This window comes from Lissotriton vulgaris, chromosome 7 (genome assembly GCF_964263255.1).
Source record: "Lissotriton vulgaris chromosome 7, aLisVul1.2, whole genome shotgun sequence".
Lineage (NCBI taxonomy): Eukaryota > Metazoa > Chordata > Amphibia > Caudata > Salamandridae > Lissotriton > Lissotriton vulgaris.
Window position 1 is genome coordinate 12,446,196 of NC_141695.1, and position 19,665 is coordinate 12,465,860.

Below are 19,665 nucleotides of genomic sequence, written 5' to 3' on the forward strand. Positions count from 1 at the left end.
TAGCAGTTTCTTGAAGGGGGGGGGTTGAGTTGAAGGCTGCTGACAGGATTTCTCAGCAGGTCACTTCAGGTGGTCCCTGGGTTCCCCTCCGGCCGGGCTAGATCAGTGGGCTATTTCAGTGTTCTTTACTCAGCTTGGTGGGCAGCGCCTAAACCCTGTCACCCCCAGTGGTATAGGTTCCTGAGTGGGTCCCCCAGGTCAGTGATGCCCCAACTGACTAGAGAGTCTCCCTCCCTTTCCTTATATAGCGACAGTTGGCAGTTGGCAGTGGCAGTTGGTGTCACCTCCCCTGTTCTAGAAGGTTCCAGGAGCTTCCCTCATTCTAGCTATGGGCAGGCTGGCAGGCTGGTATCGCAACATTGTTTAAGGGTTCCAGCCAGCTCCTGGCTACTAGAGTGCGTCTACAAAGACCGCGCTGCAGTAGCAGGGGTCAGTGGCAGCCATGTTAGGGGAAGAGAGCACCTGCACCTTAGCATTGATTTTAACATTACAGAGGGCATCTCAACTACACAGGGCCTATACAACTTTATTACGAGGGGGGGACATCCAGAATTAGGGGTGCGAAAAGCGAAACATTTCAGGAAAAAGGGCCAAGTCCAACAAGCAGGAATGCACCGTACTGCGCTGCATGACAGGGAAAGGGCAGGAATGCACCGTACTGCGCTGGGTGTCAGGGAAGGGGCAGGAATGCACCGTACTTCGCTGGGTGTCAGGGAAGGGGCAGGAATGCACCGTACTGCGCTGCATGACAGGGAAAGGGCAGGAATGCACCGTACTGCGCTGGGTGTCAGGGAAGGGGCAGGAATGCACCGTACTTCGCTGGGTGTCAGGGAAGGGGCAGGAATGCACAGTACTGCGCTGCATGACAGGGAAAGGGCAGGAATGCTCCGTACTGTGCTGCGTGACAGGGAAAGGGCGGGAATGCACCGTACTGCGCTGCATGACCGGTCCCCGGAAGCTTGTTTCCGGTCCAGGGAAGGCATGGCTTGGCAGTTCGGGCTGGACTGTTCCCATGAGGCACAGGGTCAGACTGATTTGCATATAGCCATGTCTGAACTGGGGTGGCAGAGTGGGCTAAAGAACGGTGATGGATTAAACCCAGATCTTTTGACTGGGTGTGAGTGTTTGATTGGTTCAGATGCTCCGTCCATTACCACCCCCTTTTGTACCGCTTTTGGCCGCCTTAAGTGTGGCAGGGTATGCTCAGACGTGAGTCCCTTGCTCACTTTGCCACTGGATTCAAGCAAGCCGGGCTGAAGACAGCTGGAATGCCAGAAACCGGTCCTCGGAAGCTTGTTTCCGGCCCAGGGAAGGCATGGCTTGGCAGTTCGGGCTGGACTGTTCCCATGAGGCACAGGGTCAGACTGATTTGCATATAGCCATGCCTGAACTTGGGTGGCAGAGTGGGCTAAAGAACGGTGATGGATTAAACACAGATCTTTTGACTGGGTGTGAGTGTTTGATTGGTTCATATGCTCCGTCCATTACCACCCCCTTTTGTACCGCTTTTGGCCGCCATAAGTGTGGCAGGGTATGCTCAGAGGTGAGTCCCTTGCTCACTTTGCCACTGGATTCAAGCAAGCCGGGCTGAAGATGGCTGGAATGCCAGATACCGGTCCTCGGAAGCTTGTTTCCGGTCCAGGGAAGGCATGGCTTGGCAGTTCGGGCTGGACTGTTCCCATGAGGCACAGGGTCAGACTGATTTGCATATAGCCATGTCTGAACTGGGGTGGCAGAGTGGGCTAAAGAACGGTAATGGATTAAACCCAGATCTTTTGACTGGGTGTGAGTGTTTGATTGGTTCAGATGCTCCGTCCATTACCGCCCCCTTTTGTACCGCATGACAGGGAAAGGGCGTAAATGCACCGTACTATGCTGGGTAACAGGGAAAGGACAGGAAGGCACCATACTGTGGTGCGTGACCGGGAAAAGGCAGGAATGCGCTGTAGTGTGCTGTGTGACAGGGAAGGGCAGAAATGCACTGTAGTGCACTGCGTGACAGGGAAAGGGCGGGAATGCACAGTACTGCTCCGCGTGACAGGGAAAGGGTGGGAATGCACATTACCCCGCTGCGTAACAGGGAAAGGGCAGGAATGCACCGTACTACCCTGCATGACAGGGAAAGAGCAGGAATGCATCATACTGCTCTGTGTGACAGGGAAAGAGCAGAAATGCACCTTACTGCGCTGCATGACAGGGAAAGGGCAGGAATGCACCGTTCTGCGCTGCATGATGGGAAAAGGGCAGGAATGCACCGTACTGCGCTGCATGACAGGGAAAGGGCAGGAATGCACCGTTCTGCGCTGCATGATGGGAAAAGGGCAGGAAGGCACCGTATTGCGCTGCGTGACAGGGAAAGGCAGGAATGCACCGTACTATACTGCGTGACAGGGAAAGGACAGAAATGCACAGTACTGCGCTGTGTGACAGGGAAAGGGCGGGAATGCCATGCACTGTGCTGCGTGACAGGGAAATTGCAGGAATGCACCATACTGCACTGTCAATCAATCAATCAATCAATTACATTTCTAAAGCACGCTATATACCCGTGAGGGTCTCAAGGCGCTAGGGGGGCGCTACTGATTGAAGAACCAGGTCTTGAAGAGTCTTCTGAAGGCCAACAGGTCCTGAGTCTGTCGTAGGTTGGTTGGGAGAGTGTTCCAGGTCTTGGAGGTGAGGTAGGAGAAGGATCTTCCACCGGCTGTGGTTTTCCGGATACAAGGGACTGTGGCGAGGGCGAGGTTGGCTGAGCGGAGGCTTCGGGTAGGGGTGTGGAAGCTGAGTCAGTTGTTGAGGTAGGTAGGTCCGGTGTTGTGAAGTGCTTTGTGTGCGTGGATGAGGATCTTGAAGGTGATTCTCCTGTTGACGGGGAGCCAGTGCAGGCCTCTCAGGTGGGGTGTGATGTGGCTGCGGTGGGGAACGTCGAGGATCAGTCGAGCCGAGGCATTCTGGATTCGTTGTAGTTGTCTCAGGAGCTTGTTTTTTGTTCCTGAGTAGAGGGTGTTCCCATAGTCGAGTTGGCTGGTGACGAGGGCCTGTGTGACGGTTTTTCTCGTGTCGATAGGGATCCATTTGAAGATTATGCAGGGCATTCGGAGGGTGTTGAAGCAGGACACAAAGACGGTGTTGACTTGCCTGGTCATGGAGAGGGTGGAGTCGAGGATGACCCCCAGGTTGCGTGCGTGGTCCGTGGGTTCCGGGGCTGTGCCTAGTGATGTGGGCCACCAGGAGTCATCCCAGGATGATGGGGCGGGTCCGAGGATGAGGACCTTTGTCTTGTCTGAGTTCACTTTCATTCCGCTGTCCTTCATCCAGTCAGCTACGGCCCTCATTCCTCTGTGGAGGTAGGCTTTGGCGGTGTGGGGGTCTTCGGTGAGGGATATGATCAGCTGGGCGTCGTTGGCGTAGGAGATGATGTTGAGGCTATGTTGTCGTGCGACGTGGGCGAGAGGAGCCATGTAGATATTGAACAGTGTCGGGCTGAGGGAGGATCCCTGTGGTACGCCGCAGATGATCTCAGTGGTTTTTGAGCGAAATGGTGTGAGGCGGACGCTCTGGGTTCTGCCGGAGAGGAAGGATGTGGTCCAGGCCATGGCCTTCTCTTGAATGCCCGTGTCCTGGAGGCGTGCTGATACAGTGCGGTGGCAGACTGTGTCAAAGGCTGCTGATAGGTCCAGGAGGATGAGGGCGGCTGTTTCTCCTTTGTCCATCAGGGTCCTGATGTCATCAGTAGCGGCAATGAGGGCGGTCTCGGTGCTGTGGTTGCTGCGAAAACCAGATTGGGAGGGGTCCAGGATATTGTTGTCTTCAAGGTAGAGGGTTAGCTGTTTGTTGACAATCTTCTCTGTTACTTTTGCTGGGAACGGGAGCAGGGAGATGGGCCGGAAGTTCTTGAGGTCCTTGGGGTCCGCATTGGGCTTTTTCAGGAAGGCGTTGATCTCGGCGTGTTTCCAGATTTCCGGGAAGGTGGCTGTCTCGAAGGAGCAGTTGATAGTTTTCCGGAGGTGGGGCGCGATGGTTGTGCTGGCCTTGTTGAAGACGTGCTGAGGGCAGGGATCCAGAGTGGATGGAGTTCATGGTCTTGATGGTGTCTTCATCGCTGATGCTGGACCAGGTACTCAGGCGGCTGGTGTGGGTTGTAGTCGCAGGGGCAGTACTCGGTGGTGGGTGCGGGGGGTCGGAGTTGAAGCTGTCGTGGATGTCGGTGATCAAGCGGTGAAAGAAGGTGGCCAGGGAGTCGCACAGGTCTGGTAATAGTGGGATGTCGTTGGTGTTGGAGCTGGGGTTGGAGAGTTCTTTCATGATGCTGAAGAGCTCTTTGGTGTTCTGTGTGTTGTTGTCTAGGCGGTCCTTGAAGGTGGTCCTCTTAGTGGTCCTGATGAGTTGGTGGTGTCTGAGGGTGCGCTCTTAAGGGCTTTGGGGCTGTCTAGTGTTCGGTCATGGAGCCATTTCTTCTCCAGCTTCCGACAGGTGTGCTTGGAGATCCGGAGGTCTTTGGTGAACCAGGAGGCTTTCTTGTTGGTGTGGTTGGTTGTGGAGGTCTTGAGAGGGGCGAGGGTGTTGGCGCGGTCGTTGATCCACTGTGTGAGGTTGGTTGCGGTGGTGTTTGGGTCGGTGGGGTCAGTGGTGGTCTCCGGGCGAGGGTGGTCATCAGTTGGTCCTTGGTGACCTTGCCCCTGCAGTGGCGTGGCAGCTGTTGTGTGCGGTGGTGTGTGGTGGGTTTCCTGAAGGTGAAGTGGACGCATCTGTGGTCGGTCCAGTGGGGTTTGGTGGTGTGGTTGAAGAAAACGTAGGGGCTTGCGGAGAAGATGGGGTCCAATGTGTGTCCAGCGGCGTGAGTGGGTGTCCTCACGAGCTGTTTGAGTCTGAGGTTGGCGAGGGATGTCTACCAGGGCGGTGGAGTTGGCGTTGTTGTTGTTCTCAAGGTGGAAGTTCAGGTCCCCGAGGAGGATGCAGTCTGTGGAGGTGAGGGCGTGGGGGCTGATGAGGTCGGCGATGGTTTCACTGAACTGTGGTCAGGGTCTGGGAAGTCTGTAGATGAGTGTTCCTCTGAGGGTCATGTTGGGGTCGGTGTGAATCTGGAAGTGCATGTGCTCGGCGGAGGTGAGGGTGTCATCGGTTTTAGTTGAGATTCTGATAGAGTCTTTGTGGATGATCGCGATTCCACCTTTTACTCCGTTGTCCCGGTCTCTGCTGGAGATCTTGTAGCCCTCTGGGATTGCGATGGCAATGTCTGGTGCCGAGGTGGTGTTAAGCCAGGTCTCCGTCAGGAAGGCAACGTCGGGGGCGGTGGAGTCTTGGAGGTCCCAGAGTTCGAAGGTGTCCTTGCGAGCGGAGCGGGTGTTGAGGAGGTGGCTAGGTTCTTTGGCTGGTGTTTTGGTGGGCTAGATGCTGGTGTAGCTGCAGTTGCGGCAGGTGAAGGGTCCTTGGGTGCATTTTGGGGTGGCCCGGTAGCTGGGGTGGGTTCGTCCGGTGTTGAGTGCACGGAGGGTGCTGGAGTCGTAGTGCTGTCTGTGGTAGCGGGGGGCCCGAGGTCCAGGGGTTCTGACGCTGGGCGCAGTCCAGGTGCGGATGGGCACAGACGGGCTTTCCTTTGGCGTGCCTTTGCCGCGCCAGAGGCGCGCCCGCTGCACGCGTCCGCTGCACTTCCGCACAGCGTCCTCCATAAATGGTGAAGTGGGAGGGAGGAGCAGCTGATAAGCGGGAGCGGGGTGGCCAATGGGTGACAGAGGGAGCGGATACAGAAGGAAAAGTGGCGGGCCGCAGGAGAGCAGCGGCGGGGAACGGGTGGGTACAGAAGCAGGAACAGTCATGGAGAACAAAAAATAGACAAAATAAACTGGCAACAGAACAAAAGATAGACGAGATGACTTGCAAAAGGCACTTAACAGGGTAAAGTGCAGGAGAAAAAACACTGGGGCGATCAGCAACAAAACTCAGGAGCGCGACGGCAGCGGTGAACTCGCGGCGGCAGCGGTGAGGGCAGGAGTCCTGGTCACCCACAGGGGGAGCCGTGCGGTGTGTGGAGAGACACCGTAATGGGCTGTGTGACGGGGAAAGGGCAGGAATGCACTGTACTGCACTATGTGACAGGGAAAGGGAAAGAGCAGGAATGCACTGTACTGCGCTGCGTGACAGGGAAAGGGTTGGAATGCACAGTACTGCACTGCATGACACGGAAAGGGCGGAATGATCAGTGTTGCACTGCGTGACAGGGAAAGGGCAGGAATGCACCGTACTGTGCTGCATGATAGGGAAGGGCAGGAATGCACTGTACTGCGCTGCGTGACAGGGAAAGGGCTGGAATGCACCGTACAGCGCTGCGTGACAGGGAAAGGGCAGGAATGAACTGTACTGTGCTGCGTGACGGGGAAAGGGTGGGAATGCACCGTAATGCGCTGATTGACAGGGAAAGGGCAAGAATGCACTGTACTAAGCTGCATGACAGGGAAAGGGCAGGAATGAACTGTACTGTGCTGCGTGACAGGGAAAGGGCAGAAATGCACCGTACTGTGCTGCGTGACAGGAAAAGGACAGGAATGCACCGTAGTGCGCTGCGTGACAGGGAAAGGGCGGGAATGCATCGTACTGCGCTGCGTGATGGAGAAAAGGCAGGAATAATGCGCTCCGTTAAGCAAAATGGCGGGAAGCACTGTACTGCGCTGCATGACAGGGAAAGGGCAGGAATGCACTGTACTGCGCTGCTCGACGGGGAAAGGGCAGGAATGCATTATACTGCGTTGCGTGAAAAGGAAAGGGCAGGAATGCACCGTACTGCGCTGCGTGACAGGGAAAGGACAGGAATGCACCGTACTGCTCTGCATGACAGGGAAAGGGCAGGAATGCACTGTACTGGGCTGCGTGACAGGGAAGAGGCAGTAATGCATCCTACTGCACTGCGTGACAGGGAAGGGGCAGGAATGCACCATACTGCACTTCGTGACAGGGAAAGGGCAGGAATGCACTGTACAGCACTTCGTGACAGGAAAGATCAGGAGTGCACCGTACTGCACTGCATGACAGGGAAAGGGCAGGAATGCACTGTACTGCGCTGCATGACAGGGAAAGGAAAGGAATGCACCGCACTGCGCTGCATGAGAGGGAAAGAGCAGGAATGCACCGTACTGCGCTGCGTGACAGGGAAAGGGGGGAATGCACCATACTGAGCTGCGTGACAGGGAAAGGGGAAGAATGCACCGTACTGCGCTGCATGACACGGAAAGGGCAGGAGTGCACCCTACTGCGCTGCGTGACAGGGAAAGGGGGGAATGCACCATACTGAGCTGCGTGACAGGGAAAGGGCAAGAATGCACCGTACTGCGCTGCATGACACGGAAAGGGCAGGAATGCACCCTACTGCGCTGCGTGACAGGGAAAGGGGGGAATGCACCGTACTGCACTGCGTGACAGGGAAAGGGCAAGAATGCACCGTACTGCGCTGCATGACAGGGAAAGGGCAGGAATGCACTGTACTGCGCTGCATGACAGTGAAAGGTCAGGAATGCAACGTACTGCGCTGCCTGACAGGGAAAAGGCAGGAATGCACCGTACTGTTCTGTATGACAGGGAAAGGCAGGAATGCACCGTACTGTTCTGCATGACAGGGAAAGGGCAGGAATGCTCTGTATTTACAAGAGCTCAGCGCATTCCTGTCTTTTCCTCTGCGCTGGTGTCATTTTGGCTGCTAGCGCAAAGGCAGGATTGTGTTTGTGTAGGAAGGGGCAGGTACCTGCACAAAAACAGTCCTGGGAGACGTAGTTCTCTCTCTATGTGTGCTCAAGAATTCAGAACGCATAGAAAGAGGAACTAAAGAGGAGAGATGATGATATTTCCCTCGTTACTCTACTCCTGGGCAGCAGATCTTTTAGGCGCATTCCTGGGTTTACCAGTTCTGGTAAAACAGGGAATGCGTCACACGCCATGGGAGTTGCGGGGAAGACTCACACAACGCCTCGCTAGCGTAGAGTAAGGCAACTCAGTGATTTACGCCGCTTTGCTTTATTTGAGATTTAGGAAGCCACTCAGTTCCAAGCGAAGCGGCCTTTCGTTAATCTGCATGACCTTATTAATTTGATTTTTCTGTTGCAGCGCGCAGGCATCACGTAGCGTGGTGCAAGCGCAATTCAACTGGGGTCATAAAGATGGCCCTCAGTATGCCAGCCTCATTTAGAGATAGGTGGACCATAAAGTTTCCTTTGGCAGAGCCCCTGTTGGCTCCATTGACAAAAGAGCTCCTCTGGTGGCCCAACAGAGCAGGGGCCGTTGGAGGAAAGGCATTGCACCACAAATCCTTTGTGGTGTGGACGTGTTTTCTGTGTCCGTTCCGCTGAACTGCCTTCCTATGGTCTGATCCAAAATTGACAAAACACTTCTGTGAAATGTGTAATCCTCTTTCCTGAAAATCATTAGTGTCTGGAAAACAATTGGACTCAATAACATTAAACAATGTTTAAGACATTACGGCTGAGGCTGACGAGCACCTCCTCACGGTAATTTTGTGGTTACAACGTAGAATGTTATGTTATGCTACGTTACTGCTATTTGTGTAGCGCAACAGCTGCACCAGCAAAGGGGAGTCCTGACACTGTCAGCAAAGCAACTAACACGGAGGGAAGGCAAAAACTACCCAATGGGGACTAGGTATGTTTTAATGGCCTTCCTGAAAGCCAAATAGTTAGTATGACTTTGAATGTGAGTGGGCAGTGAATTCCATAAAAGGGCTACACTGCTGAGGAAGGAACGGCCCCCTGCCCGCACTCTCCAGAACCTTGGGACCCTCACCAGGTGCTGGCCAAGTCAGCGGAGCTGGCGTGTGGGAACATAGGGAATAACTCGGTTGGCCATAATACTAGGAGTGTTGAATTTCAGGGCTTTAAAGGTGATGCAAAGGGCCCTAAATTCAATTCTCCTAACCACTGGCAGCCAATGTAGCCAGTGGATTGTGGCTGACACCGGGCAGGACCTGCGCTAGCCAATCAGTGAACTGGCTGCTGCGTTCTGTACCCATTGTAGCTGAGCAACCTCGGCTTTATTTGCCCCTAAATACAGGGAGCAGGCATTATCCAATCTAGACATTATGGCTTTCTGAAGGATTGTCTGACGCGTCAGCGGATCAAAAAACCCTAGTAGGGGTCTAAGCACCCGTAAAAACCCAAAGCAGGTCCCTGCTACCTTTTTGGTTTGGACTTGACAGCTGAGCGGATGAGTCCAACCATACCCCCAGGTTTGTGACAGCCTGCTTAGGAGGAGGGGCACCAATGTTCACTCCATAGACATTGGTCCCTTACCACCAACAACACCTCTGATTTTTTGGTGTTCAGTGGAGGCAGTTGGCGGTCATCCACTCAGCGACCACCGCCAGATCGCCCTGAAATTTCAGGGTGTCCCTCTTGGTGTCACTTGAGAGTGCCACCTCCAGCTAGGTGTCGTCGGCACAGGAGACCATGGTCAGTCCCCTGTTTCTAGCCATCGCAGCCAGTGGTTGGACATAGAGATTGAATAAAAGGGGACTAAGGGAGGAATGCCCGAGACAAAAGGTGAAACATTAACCATAAATTACCTCTTACTGAGGATCTAAGTGAACCACTTCAGGGCCAAGCCAACAATACCTGCCTCCTCCAGGCGTTGTAGCAGAATGGCATGGGACACTGTGTCAAACGCGGCGCTGAGATCCAGAAGGATCAGCGCCGACGTTTGCCCCGCGTCAAGAGCAGACCAAATATGTTCAGTCACAGCCAAGAGGGCAGACTCTGTGCTGTGACCAGGTGGAAAACCATTCTGGGAGGAGTCCAGCGTGCCGTTCTCGGCCAGGAAGTCTGAGAGGAGTGAATTGACATGCGCCTCCGTGACCTTGGATATCCACGGGAGTGGTGAAATGGGGCGGTAGATCTCGGGCTTGGCCGGATCCAACAGAGGTTTTTTAGGTAAAGGCAGCACCTTGGCATGTTTTCATGCCTTGGGCACGATAGCTATGGAAAGCGACATATTAAATATCTGCTTCATGGAGGGCATAATCGTAGGCAGCACCCTTCTAAATTGCTCTGGTTTAAGGGGATCCGCAGGTGAACCAGATTTAATTTTCCTGCAAAGAGCTTGCACTTGGTCTGTGGAAATGGGTACAAGAGACTCCAAGGTATTGGCAGGTTGATCACACCCTAGCACTAGAGGGGTGATAACTGTGGCAGGGAAGGACCTATTGGGCCCGATTCACAGAACTAACTTAAGACAAAATCCTAAACTTACTACTTTTGGTATTCACAGAAGTTATGATTTTGGCTTAAGTTTGTCTTAAGACAGACTTAAGGCAGACTTAAGACAAAATCCTAACTTAAGTCTGTCTTAAGTCTGTCTTAAGACAAACTTAAGCCAAAATCCTAATTTCTGTGAATACCAAAAGTAGTAAGTTTAGGATTTTCTCTTAAGGTAGTGCTGTGAATCGGGCCCATAGATGTTATCTACCTTCCTAATAAAAAAGGAGGCAAGGTCCTCACATTGCTCATTCGACTGTATTTTCTGCCCTATGTTGGTCTGTTGTTATTCAAGGTTGGAGAGTATCGAAAATACACTCTTTACCGGGTTATCGCTATTGCGGATTAGGTCGGCATAGAACGTTGCGCGTGCCAATTGAATGGCCTTGTGATAGCTTTTGACTGCCGCTCGATAGGTGTCTTTTGCATCAGGAGCCTCTAATAATAATAATAATAATAATCTTCATCATCATCATAATCACCATCAATATCATCTCCAACATCAGCATCATCAACATAATCATCATCAACATCATCTCCATCATAAGCATCATCATCATCATTGTCCATCACTAACTCTCAGCACTCGGAACACTTAATTATCATCATCTTCAGCATCATCACCATCTCCATCCTCATCATCCAGGAGAATGTACATATTAAACAATGCTTAAGACAAATCTGTGAATCAGACATTACTGCTGCGGCCGACGTCCACCTTATAACTGTAATTCTGTGGTTACAATGTTGAGTCAAAAGCCTCTATTTCTTTTTATCTGTAGTTTTTCTAATCATGTCTGAGGTAGAGAGGGCCGTGCCACTGGGGTCTTAGGGTGTCTGAAAATAGGTCAACTCCACACTTCTTACCCAGACGGTAGAGCACGATGTTTATGAATACGTTGACTGCAACCAACACTCCTAGGGTTATCGCCTGCCTCCTTAGACGAGGGATCTCCTGGCCACCTGGAGAGGAAATCACAGAATCCTGCATTAACTTTACATGTGGGAGTGGATCACCTGCCTGTGGCTGGAGTACAATGTCACAGAACAGCCTGTAATACTCTCAGTTAATGTGTGCCAAGTCACTCCAATGGCAATCAGTGTCGGTCAAGACTGATCAATGAGTCTCGAGGTGTGTGTCAGTGCTGACCATATCCAAAATTGACAAAACACTTCTGTGAAATGTGTAATCCTCTTTCCTGAAGATCATTAGTGTCTGGAAAACAATTGTACTCAATAACATTAACATTAATAATAATGCTGACCATAGCCTCTCAGAGTGTGTCAATGCTGACCATAGCCTCTCAGTGTGTGTCAGTGCTGACCATATCCTCTCAGTGTGTGTCAATGATGACCATAGCCTCTCAGTGTGTGTCAATGCTGACCATAGCCTCTCGGTGTATGTCAGAGCTGACCATAACATTCCGGTGCATGTCAGTGTTGACCATAGCCTCTCGGTGTGTGTCAGTGCTGACCATAGCCTCTCAGTGTGTGTCAATGATGACCATAGCCTCTCAGTGTGTGTCAATGCTGGCCTTAGCCTCTCGGTGCATATCAGTGCAGACCATTGCCTCTTGGTGTGTGTCAGTGCTGACCAAAGCCTCTCAGTGTGTGTCAAGGCTGACCATAGCCTCTGGGTGTGTGTCACTGCTGATCATTGCCTCTCAGTGTGTGTCTGTGCTGACCATTGCCTCTCAGTGTGTGTCAGTGCTGACTATAACCTCTTGGTGTGTGTCAGTGCTGTTGTTGCCGCTTGCTGTGTGTCAGTGCAGACCATAGCTTCTAGGTGTGTGTCAGAGCTGACCATAACCTCTTGGTGTATATCAGTGCAGACCATTGCCTCTTGGTGTGTGTCAGTGCTGACCAACGCCTCTCAGTGTGTGTCAAGGCTGACCATAGTCTCTCGGTGTGTATCAGTGCTGACCATAGCCTCTCGGTTTGTGTCAGTGCAGACCATAGTCTCTCTGTGTATGTCAGTGCTGACCATAACATATCGGTGCATGTCAGTGCTGACCATCTCCTCTTGGTTCTGTCAGTGCTGACCATAGCCTCTCAGTGTGTGTGTCAGTGCTGACCATAGCCTCTTGGTGTGTGTCAGTGCTGACCATAACGGTGCATGTCAGTGCTGACCATATCCTCTCGGTGTGTGTCAGTGCTGACCATAGCTTCTCAGTGTGTGTCAGTGCTGACCATAGCCTATGGGTGTGTGTCAGTGCTGACCATAGCCTCTCAGTGTGTGTCAGTGCTGACCATAGCCTCTGGGTGTGTGTCAGTGCTGACCATAGCCTCTCGGTGTGTGTCAGTGCTGACCATAGCCTCTCAGTGTGTGTCAGTGCTGAACATAGCCTCTGGGTGTGTGTCAGTGCTGACCATAGCCTCTCGGTGTGTGTCAGTGCTGACCATAGCCTCTCAGTGTGTGCCAGTGCTGACCATAGCCTCTCGGTGTGTATCAGTGCTGACCATAGCCTCTCAGTGTGTGTCAGTGCTGACCGTAGCCTCTCGGTGTGTATCAGTGCTGACCATAGCCTCTCAGTGTGTGTCAGTGCTGACCATAGCCTTTCGGTGTGTGTCAGTGCTGACCATAGCCTCTCGGTGTGTATCAGTGCTGACCATAGCCTCTCAGTGTGTGTCAAGGCTGACCATAGCCTCTGGGTGTGTGTCACTGCTGACCATAGCCTCTTGGTGTGTGTCAGTGCTGACCATAACGGTGCATGTCAGTGCTGACCATATCCTCTCGGTGTGTGTCAGTGCTGACCATAGCCTCTCAGTGTGTGTCAGTGCTGACCATAGCCTCTGGGTGTGTGTCAGTGCTGACCATAGCCTCTCGGTGTGTGTCAGTGCTGACCATAGCCTCTGAGTGTGTGCCAGTGCTGACCATATCCTCTCGGTGTGTGTCAGTGCTGACCATAGCCTCTCAGTGTGTGTCAGTGCTGACCATAGCCTCTGGGTGTGTGTCAGTGCTGACCATAGCCTCTCGGTGTGTGTCAGTGCTGACCATAGCCTCTCAGTGTGTGTCAGTGCTGACCATAGCCTCTCGGTGTGTATCAGGGCTGACCATAGCCTCTCAGTGTGTGTCAGTGCTGACCGTAGCCTCTCGGTGTGTATCAGTGCTGACCATAGCCTCTCAGTGTGTGTCAGTGCTGACCATAGCCTTTCGGTGTGTGTCAGTGCTGACCATAGCCTCTCGGTGTGTATCAGTGCTGACCATAGCCTCTCAGTGTGTGTCAAGGCTGACCATAGCCTCTGGGTGTGTGTCACTGCTGACCATTGCCTCTCGGTGTGTGTCTGTGCTGACCATTGCCTCTCAGTGTGTGTCAGTGCTGACCATTGCCTCTCAGTGTGTGTCAGTGCTGACCATAGCCTCTTGGTGTGTGTCATGGCTGACCATACCCTCTCAGTGTGTGTCAGTGCTGACCATAGCCTCTTGGTGTGTGTCATGGCTGACCATACCCTCTCAGTGTGTGTCTGTGCTGACCATAGCCTCTTGGTTTGTGTGAATGCTGACCATAGCCTCTCGGTGTGGATCAATGCTGACCATAGCCTCTCAGTGTGTGTCAGCACTGACCATAGCCTCTCGGTGTTTGTCAGTGCTGACCACAGCCTCTCGGTGTGTATCAGTGCTGACCATAGCCTCTCGGTTTGTGTCAGTGCAGACCATAGTCTCTCTGTGTATGTCAGTGCTGACCATAACATATCGGTGCATGTCAGTGCTGACCATCTCCTCTTGGTTCTGTCAGTGCTGACCATAGCCTCTCAGTGTGTGTGTCAGTGCTGACCATAGCCTCTTGGTGTGTGTCAGTGCTGACCATAACGGTGCATGTCAGTGCTGACCATATCCTCTCGGTGTGTGTCAGTGCTGACCATAGCCTCTCAGTGTGTGTCAGTGCTGACCATAGCCTCTAGGTGTCTGTCAGTGCTGACCATAGCCTCTCAGTGTGTGCCAGTGCTGACCATAGCCTCTCGATGTGTATCAGTGCTGACCATAGCCTCTCAGTGTGTGTCAGTGCTGACCGTAGCCTCTCGGTGTGTATCAGTGCTGACCATAGCCTCTCAGTGTGTGTCAGTGCTGACCATAGCCTTTCGGTGTGTGTCAGTGCTGACCATAGCCTCTCGGTGTGTATCAGTGCTGACCATAGCCTCTCAGTGTGTGTCAGTGCTGACCGTCGCCTCTCGGTGTGTATCAGTGCTGACCATAGCCTCTCAGTGTGTGTCAGTGCTGACCATAGCCTTTCGGTGTGTGTCAGTGCTGACCATAGCCTCTCGGTGTGTATCAGTGCTGACCATAGCCTCTCAGTGTGTGTCAGTGCTGACCGTAGCCTCTCGGTGTGTATCAGTGCTGACCATAGCCTCTCAGTGTGTGTCAGTGCTGACCATAGCCTTTCGGTGTGTGTCAGTGCTGACCATAGCCTCTCAGTGAGTGCCAAGACTTGCCATTGCCTCTCAATGTGCACCAAGAATGGACTGCTTCCTCATTGAGCATCAAGTGTTATTACTGATCAGCTACGGCCATTTCATCAATCAAAACATAAAGAAGTATATATTTACTGTTCTAACCCCACATCTGCTTACCAAGGGCCAGATGTAGGAGCCCTAATACCGGTCGGTAACGGCCGAATTCGGCCGTTACCGACCGGTATTAGGGTTTCCAGATGTAGGGGGCCTATATTTTACCGATTCTGTAAAGTTACCGAATCGGTAAATTTACAGAATCGGTAAAATACCGAATCGGTATATTTACTGATTCGGAAAAACCACATGTAGGTGGCACTCCTAAGAGTGCCACAGGCCCTTAAAAATCGGTATTTTAACACCTAATCCTATTGGGTGGTAAAATACCGAATTCAGGTGTGCATGCACATCTGTGCATGCACACCTGTGCAATGTGACACACAGACATGACCTTAGGGCATGTCTGTGTGCCACATGGCACACAAGTCCGGAATTGGGGTGCTAGAGGGTGTCAAAGTGACACCCCCTGCACCCTTGCAGGATTCGGTATTTACAGATTCTGTAAATACCGAATCTGTATTTCCCATTCATTCCTAGTCAAAGTGACACCCCCTGCACCCTTGCAGGATTCGGTATTTACAGAATCTGTAAATACCGACTCTTACAGATTCGGTAATTTTTTACCTACATCTGCCTCCTTCCAATTTACCGACTCTTAAATACCGAATCGGTATGAGTAGGTATTTAAGAGTCGGTAAATCGGATTTACCTACATCTGGCCCCAAGTCTTTATTTTGTTAGACAATATTGTGGAGTCAATATTTGTACGGATCACCACTAAAAACCATGGAGCACATTTACTATTTGTTCACGCAACACAACTATGATTGCGTGAAAAGGAGAGGACAGAAATGCTCCATACTTACACGGATACGGCGCATTTCTACTCTCTTTGGACGCTGGTGCACTGTGTGCTTCCCAATGCAGACACCCTTGCTCTAGAGTTGAATGGTGCCTGCATTACTGGTAGGATTGTGTTTGTGCAGGAAGGGACACCTTCCCGAACAAACAACAATCCGTAGTGGCATATTCCTGTTTCTATGTGTGCTGCAGGAAGTTGCAGACTCAGAAGGAGGCGATGAAGGAGAAATAAAGCTATTTCTAGCTCTTTGTGTCGCTTTGCACCAAGTGGGCGTTCTTGGGGTTTTACATGGATGCATCAACACAAACGCCCACAGTTTATTAAATGTGTGTAAATTAATCCCTCCTTGAAGCAGGCATTAACAAGGGGAACATTTGTATTTGTACACAAAATCTACAGATTGCGTGTGTGTTGTAGGACACAGAACAAGTCCAAATGCGTGGCATCCTTTTGAGTTTGTGCAGGTGCAGGAATGTGTACTGGAAAGGTCTGCTTCCAGTACATATCCTTCACTATATAACACAACCTCAGCTCTGCACCATGGTACTAGACTGTGTGTGTCATAAGGCGTCCTAATTAGTGCACCAGCACAGCTGACGACAACAGCAGGGCAAACGTAGCTGATATGGCCCTACAAACACTGACTTTCGCCCTATGCTTTGCAGTGCAGAAAATCTGATTGCTGCGTTGCGTGTGCTGCTATTCGGTGTGTTTCCATCAGCTGCCCTGCAAAGACCCTGCTCAGATTGTACTTTGTTTGCGCTGGCCAGACTGGTTGTGTCACACTACTAGATAAGAGAGGGGGTCTTCAGCTCCCCATCCAGACTTCATATCACTAACCATTGCCTTTATCAGATTCACTCACCTCTGTCCTGAGAGTGCATCAGAATTACCTGTAGATGTAGTTGGATTCATTCTGTGATCCGTCCTCAGTGCCTTGAAGCCTCCTCTAGTGCTCAGGATACTCAGAGGTGCAGGAAGCAGTGAGAGGTATTCGGGTCTGAGCCGCATCTGATGAGCAGCCCTGGGAGGGATCTATAAAACAGGTACAGATACAGGAAACTGCACTTAGAAAGAGCTGATGGTGGCATTCTGCAATCTGTGTGGGGAGAATGATGAGTGAGCAGAAAAACAGCTCAGAATAACCACCATATCTCACTTATGAAGCATGTGTGCATGAGCTGAAACTCCAGACAACACCCCCAACATGAGTCATGTGACACCGTGGACTGAGTATGAGTGTGTGTGTGTGAGTGTGTGTGTGTGTGTGGCAGAGAGAGAGAGAGAGAGAGGAGTAGATGATCAGACTGAGGATAAATCATATGCCTCATTTGCCATGTGTCACCATGGACTATGTGTGAGGGAAAATATGTGTGTGTGTGTGTGTGTGTGTGTGTGTGTGTGTGTGTGTTTGTGTGTGTGTGTGTGTGTGTGTGACAGGGATAGAGAAAGAGGAGAAGATGATCAGACAGAGGATAAATGACATACTTTGTATTCCATGTGTCACAGTGGACTGTGTGTGTGTGTGAGTCTGTGTGCCTGTGGGTGTTTGCGGATGGCCCAATCAGTATAATAAATTCCCAGTGTAAATAGTTTGCATTCCTAGGGAGAGAGAATAGACCTGTCTGTATGTGCAATCAAGGGCAGCTTCATACTGAAGAGATGGTGGTGGTTCCTTCACCAGATGTTTGGACCTTTGTCACCATTTGACATGCTATGCACTGTGTCTACCCTGCCAGATGGAGTGTGGAGAGCAGGAGGAGGAGTGCATGCTACCATGAACAGGAAGCCTAGACCATACCTGAGGCACTAAAAATAACTTCCAGATCTGAGTGGAGACTTGCTCACTTCTGCTCCTGTGAATTGAGATGTAGACAGTGCCCCCTCCCTGAGCACAGTCACTCCCAGTCCCCTTTCATATATCCCAATGGCCTAGCCCTACTCTGACCCTTTGTCCTACTGCTAGCAGTGTCTTATAGATCTCATTGTGCAGTGCATGCTGCAAAGACCGCTGAGACTATGAGGAGGTCATTGTAGAAGTAATGGACAAAGCCAACGACTGCAGTTCATAACAAGGTTTATTCTTCAAGTTGCCCACAGTGTGGCCGGACCGGCTCGTCATGAGTCCAGCCCAGCAAGGAACTGAACTGGAACCCTGAACAACCACCCAGGAGCCACGAGGACCATTTGTACCTACACAAGTGAATAGGAGCACGCAGGGCTTCCACGTGCCCAGAAGAATGTATACACAGCAATACATAAACAACAGCACCAATGCAGTCACGTCCACATCTCTATCCGTTTGTTTAGAGCTGCCTTCGGATCCATTCAGATCCAGTGGAAAATCCATCTTTTCCATACGGTTTGGTCCACTGTAAGCCGTGCTTATTTCTGCCGAAGGTGAGGACCACCAGCACTTCTTTTGGGGACGGGAACATATTTTTAATTATCAGAATTATCAAAACAGTAACAAAGGGAGAAAGAAGGGATAAAAGCAACCTTCAAGAGTGACATAAAAGGAGTGGGAGGGAGAACTGTGGTGGATGAAGAAAGAATAGGGAGACTCAAGAGAAGAGAACCTTGGGGTGGGAGAGAACTGAGGTGGATGAAAGAAGCACGAGGAGACTCAAGAGAAGAGAACCGTGGGGGGGGGGAGAACTGAGGTGGATGAAAGAAGCAAGAGGAGACTCAAGAGAAGAGAACCTTGGGGTGGAGGAGAACTGTGATGGATAAAGGAAGCACGAGGAGACTGAAGAGAAGAGAACCTTGGGGTGGAGGTGAACTGAGGTGGATGAAGGAAGCATGAGGAGACTCAAGAGAAGAGAACCTTGGGGTGGAGGTGAACTGTGGTGGATGAAGGAAGCATGAGGAGACTCAAGAGAAGAGAACCTTGGGGGGGAAACTGTGGTGGATGAAGGAAGCACGAGGAGACTCAAGAGAGGAGAACCTTGGAGTGGGGGAGAACTGAGGTCGATGAAGGAAGCACGTGGAGACTCATGAGAAGAGAACCTTGGGGTGGAGGAGAACTGTGGTGAATGAAGGAAGCAAGAGGAGACTCAAGAGAAGAGAACCTTGGGGTGGAGGAGAACTGAGGTGGATGAAGGAAGCATGAGGAGACTCAAGAGAAGAGAACCTTGGGGGGGAAACTGTGGTGGATGAAGGAAGCACAAGGAGACTCAAGAGAGGAGAACCTTGGAGTGGGGGAGAACTGAGGTGGATGAAGGAAGCACGTGGAGACTCATGAGAAGAGAACCTTGGGGTGGAGGAGAACTGTGATGGATAAAGGAAGCACGAGGAGACTGAAGAGAAGAGAACCTTGGGGTGGAGGTGAACTGAGGTGGATGAAGGAAGCATGAGGAGACTCAAGAGAAGAGAACCTTGGGGTGGAGGTGAACTGTGGTGGATGAAGGAAGCATGAGGAGACTCAAGAGAAGAGAACCTTGGGGGGGAAACTGTGGTGGATGAAGGAAGCACGAGGAGACTCAAGAGAGGAGAACCTTGGAGTGGGGGAGAACTGAGGTGGATGAAGGAAGCACGTGGAGACTCATGAGAAGAGAACCTTGGGGTGGAGGAGAACTGTGGTGAATGAAGGAAGCAAGAGGAGACTCAAGAGAAAAGAACCTTGGGGTGGAGGAGAACTGAGGTGGATGAAGGAAGCATGAGGAGACTCAAGAGAAGAGAACCTTGGGGGGGAAACTGTGGTGGATGAAGGAAGCAAGAGGAGACTCAAGAGAGGAGAACCTTGGAGTGGGGGAGAACTGAGGTGGATGAAGGAAGCACGTGGAGACTCATGAGAAGAGAACCTTGGGGTGGAGGAGAACTGTGGTGAATGAAGGAAGCAAGAGGAGACTCAAGAGAAGAGAACCTTGGGGTGGAGGAGAACTGAGGTGGATGAAGGAAGCATGAGGAGACTCAAGAGAAGAGAACCTTGGGGTGGAGGAGAACTGTGGTGAATGAAGGAAGCAAGAGGAGACTCAAGAGAAGAGAACCTTGGGGTGGAGGAGAACTGAGGTGGATGAAGGAAGCATGAGGAGACTCAAGAGAAGA

At 51.6% G+C, this 19,665-nt stretch overlaps 1 protein-coding gene across 1 annotated transcript in view; it reads right to left on the bottom strand.

Annotated features, from left to right (window-relative positions):
* The window catches only part of LOC147700511 (E3 ubiquitin-protein ligase TRIM69-like), a 156,838-nt gene extending 140,227 nt beyond the window's left edge, over positions 1-16,611 (bottom strand). Inside the window, exons 1-2 of the mRNA XM_086928442.1 lie at positions 16,512-16,611; positions 11,115-11,210 (exon numbers count right to left, since the gene is read on the bottom strand). Of these exons, the coding sequence (XP_086784568.1) occupies positions 11,115-11,210; positions 16,512-16,533 (118 nt within the window). The 5' untranslated portion in view covers positions 16,534-16,611. The remainder of the gene's footprint in view (positions 1-11,114; positions 11,211-16,511) is intronic.
* Between the last annotated feature and the right edge of the window lie 3,054 nt (positions 16,612-19,665).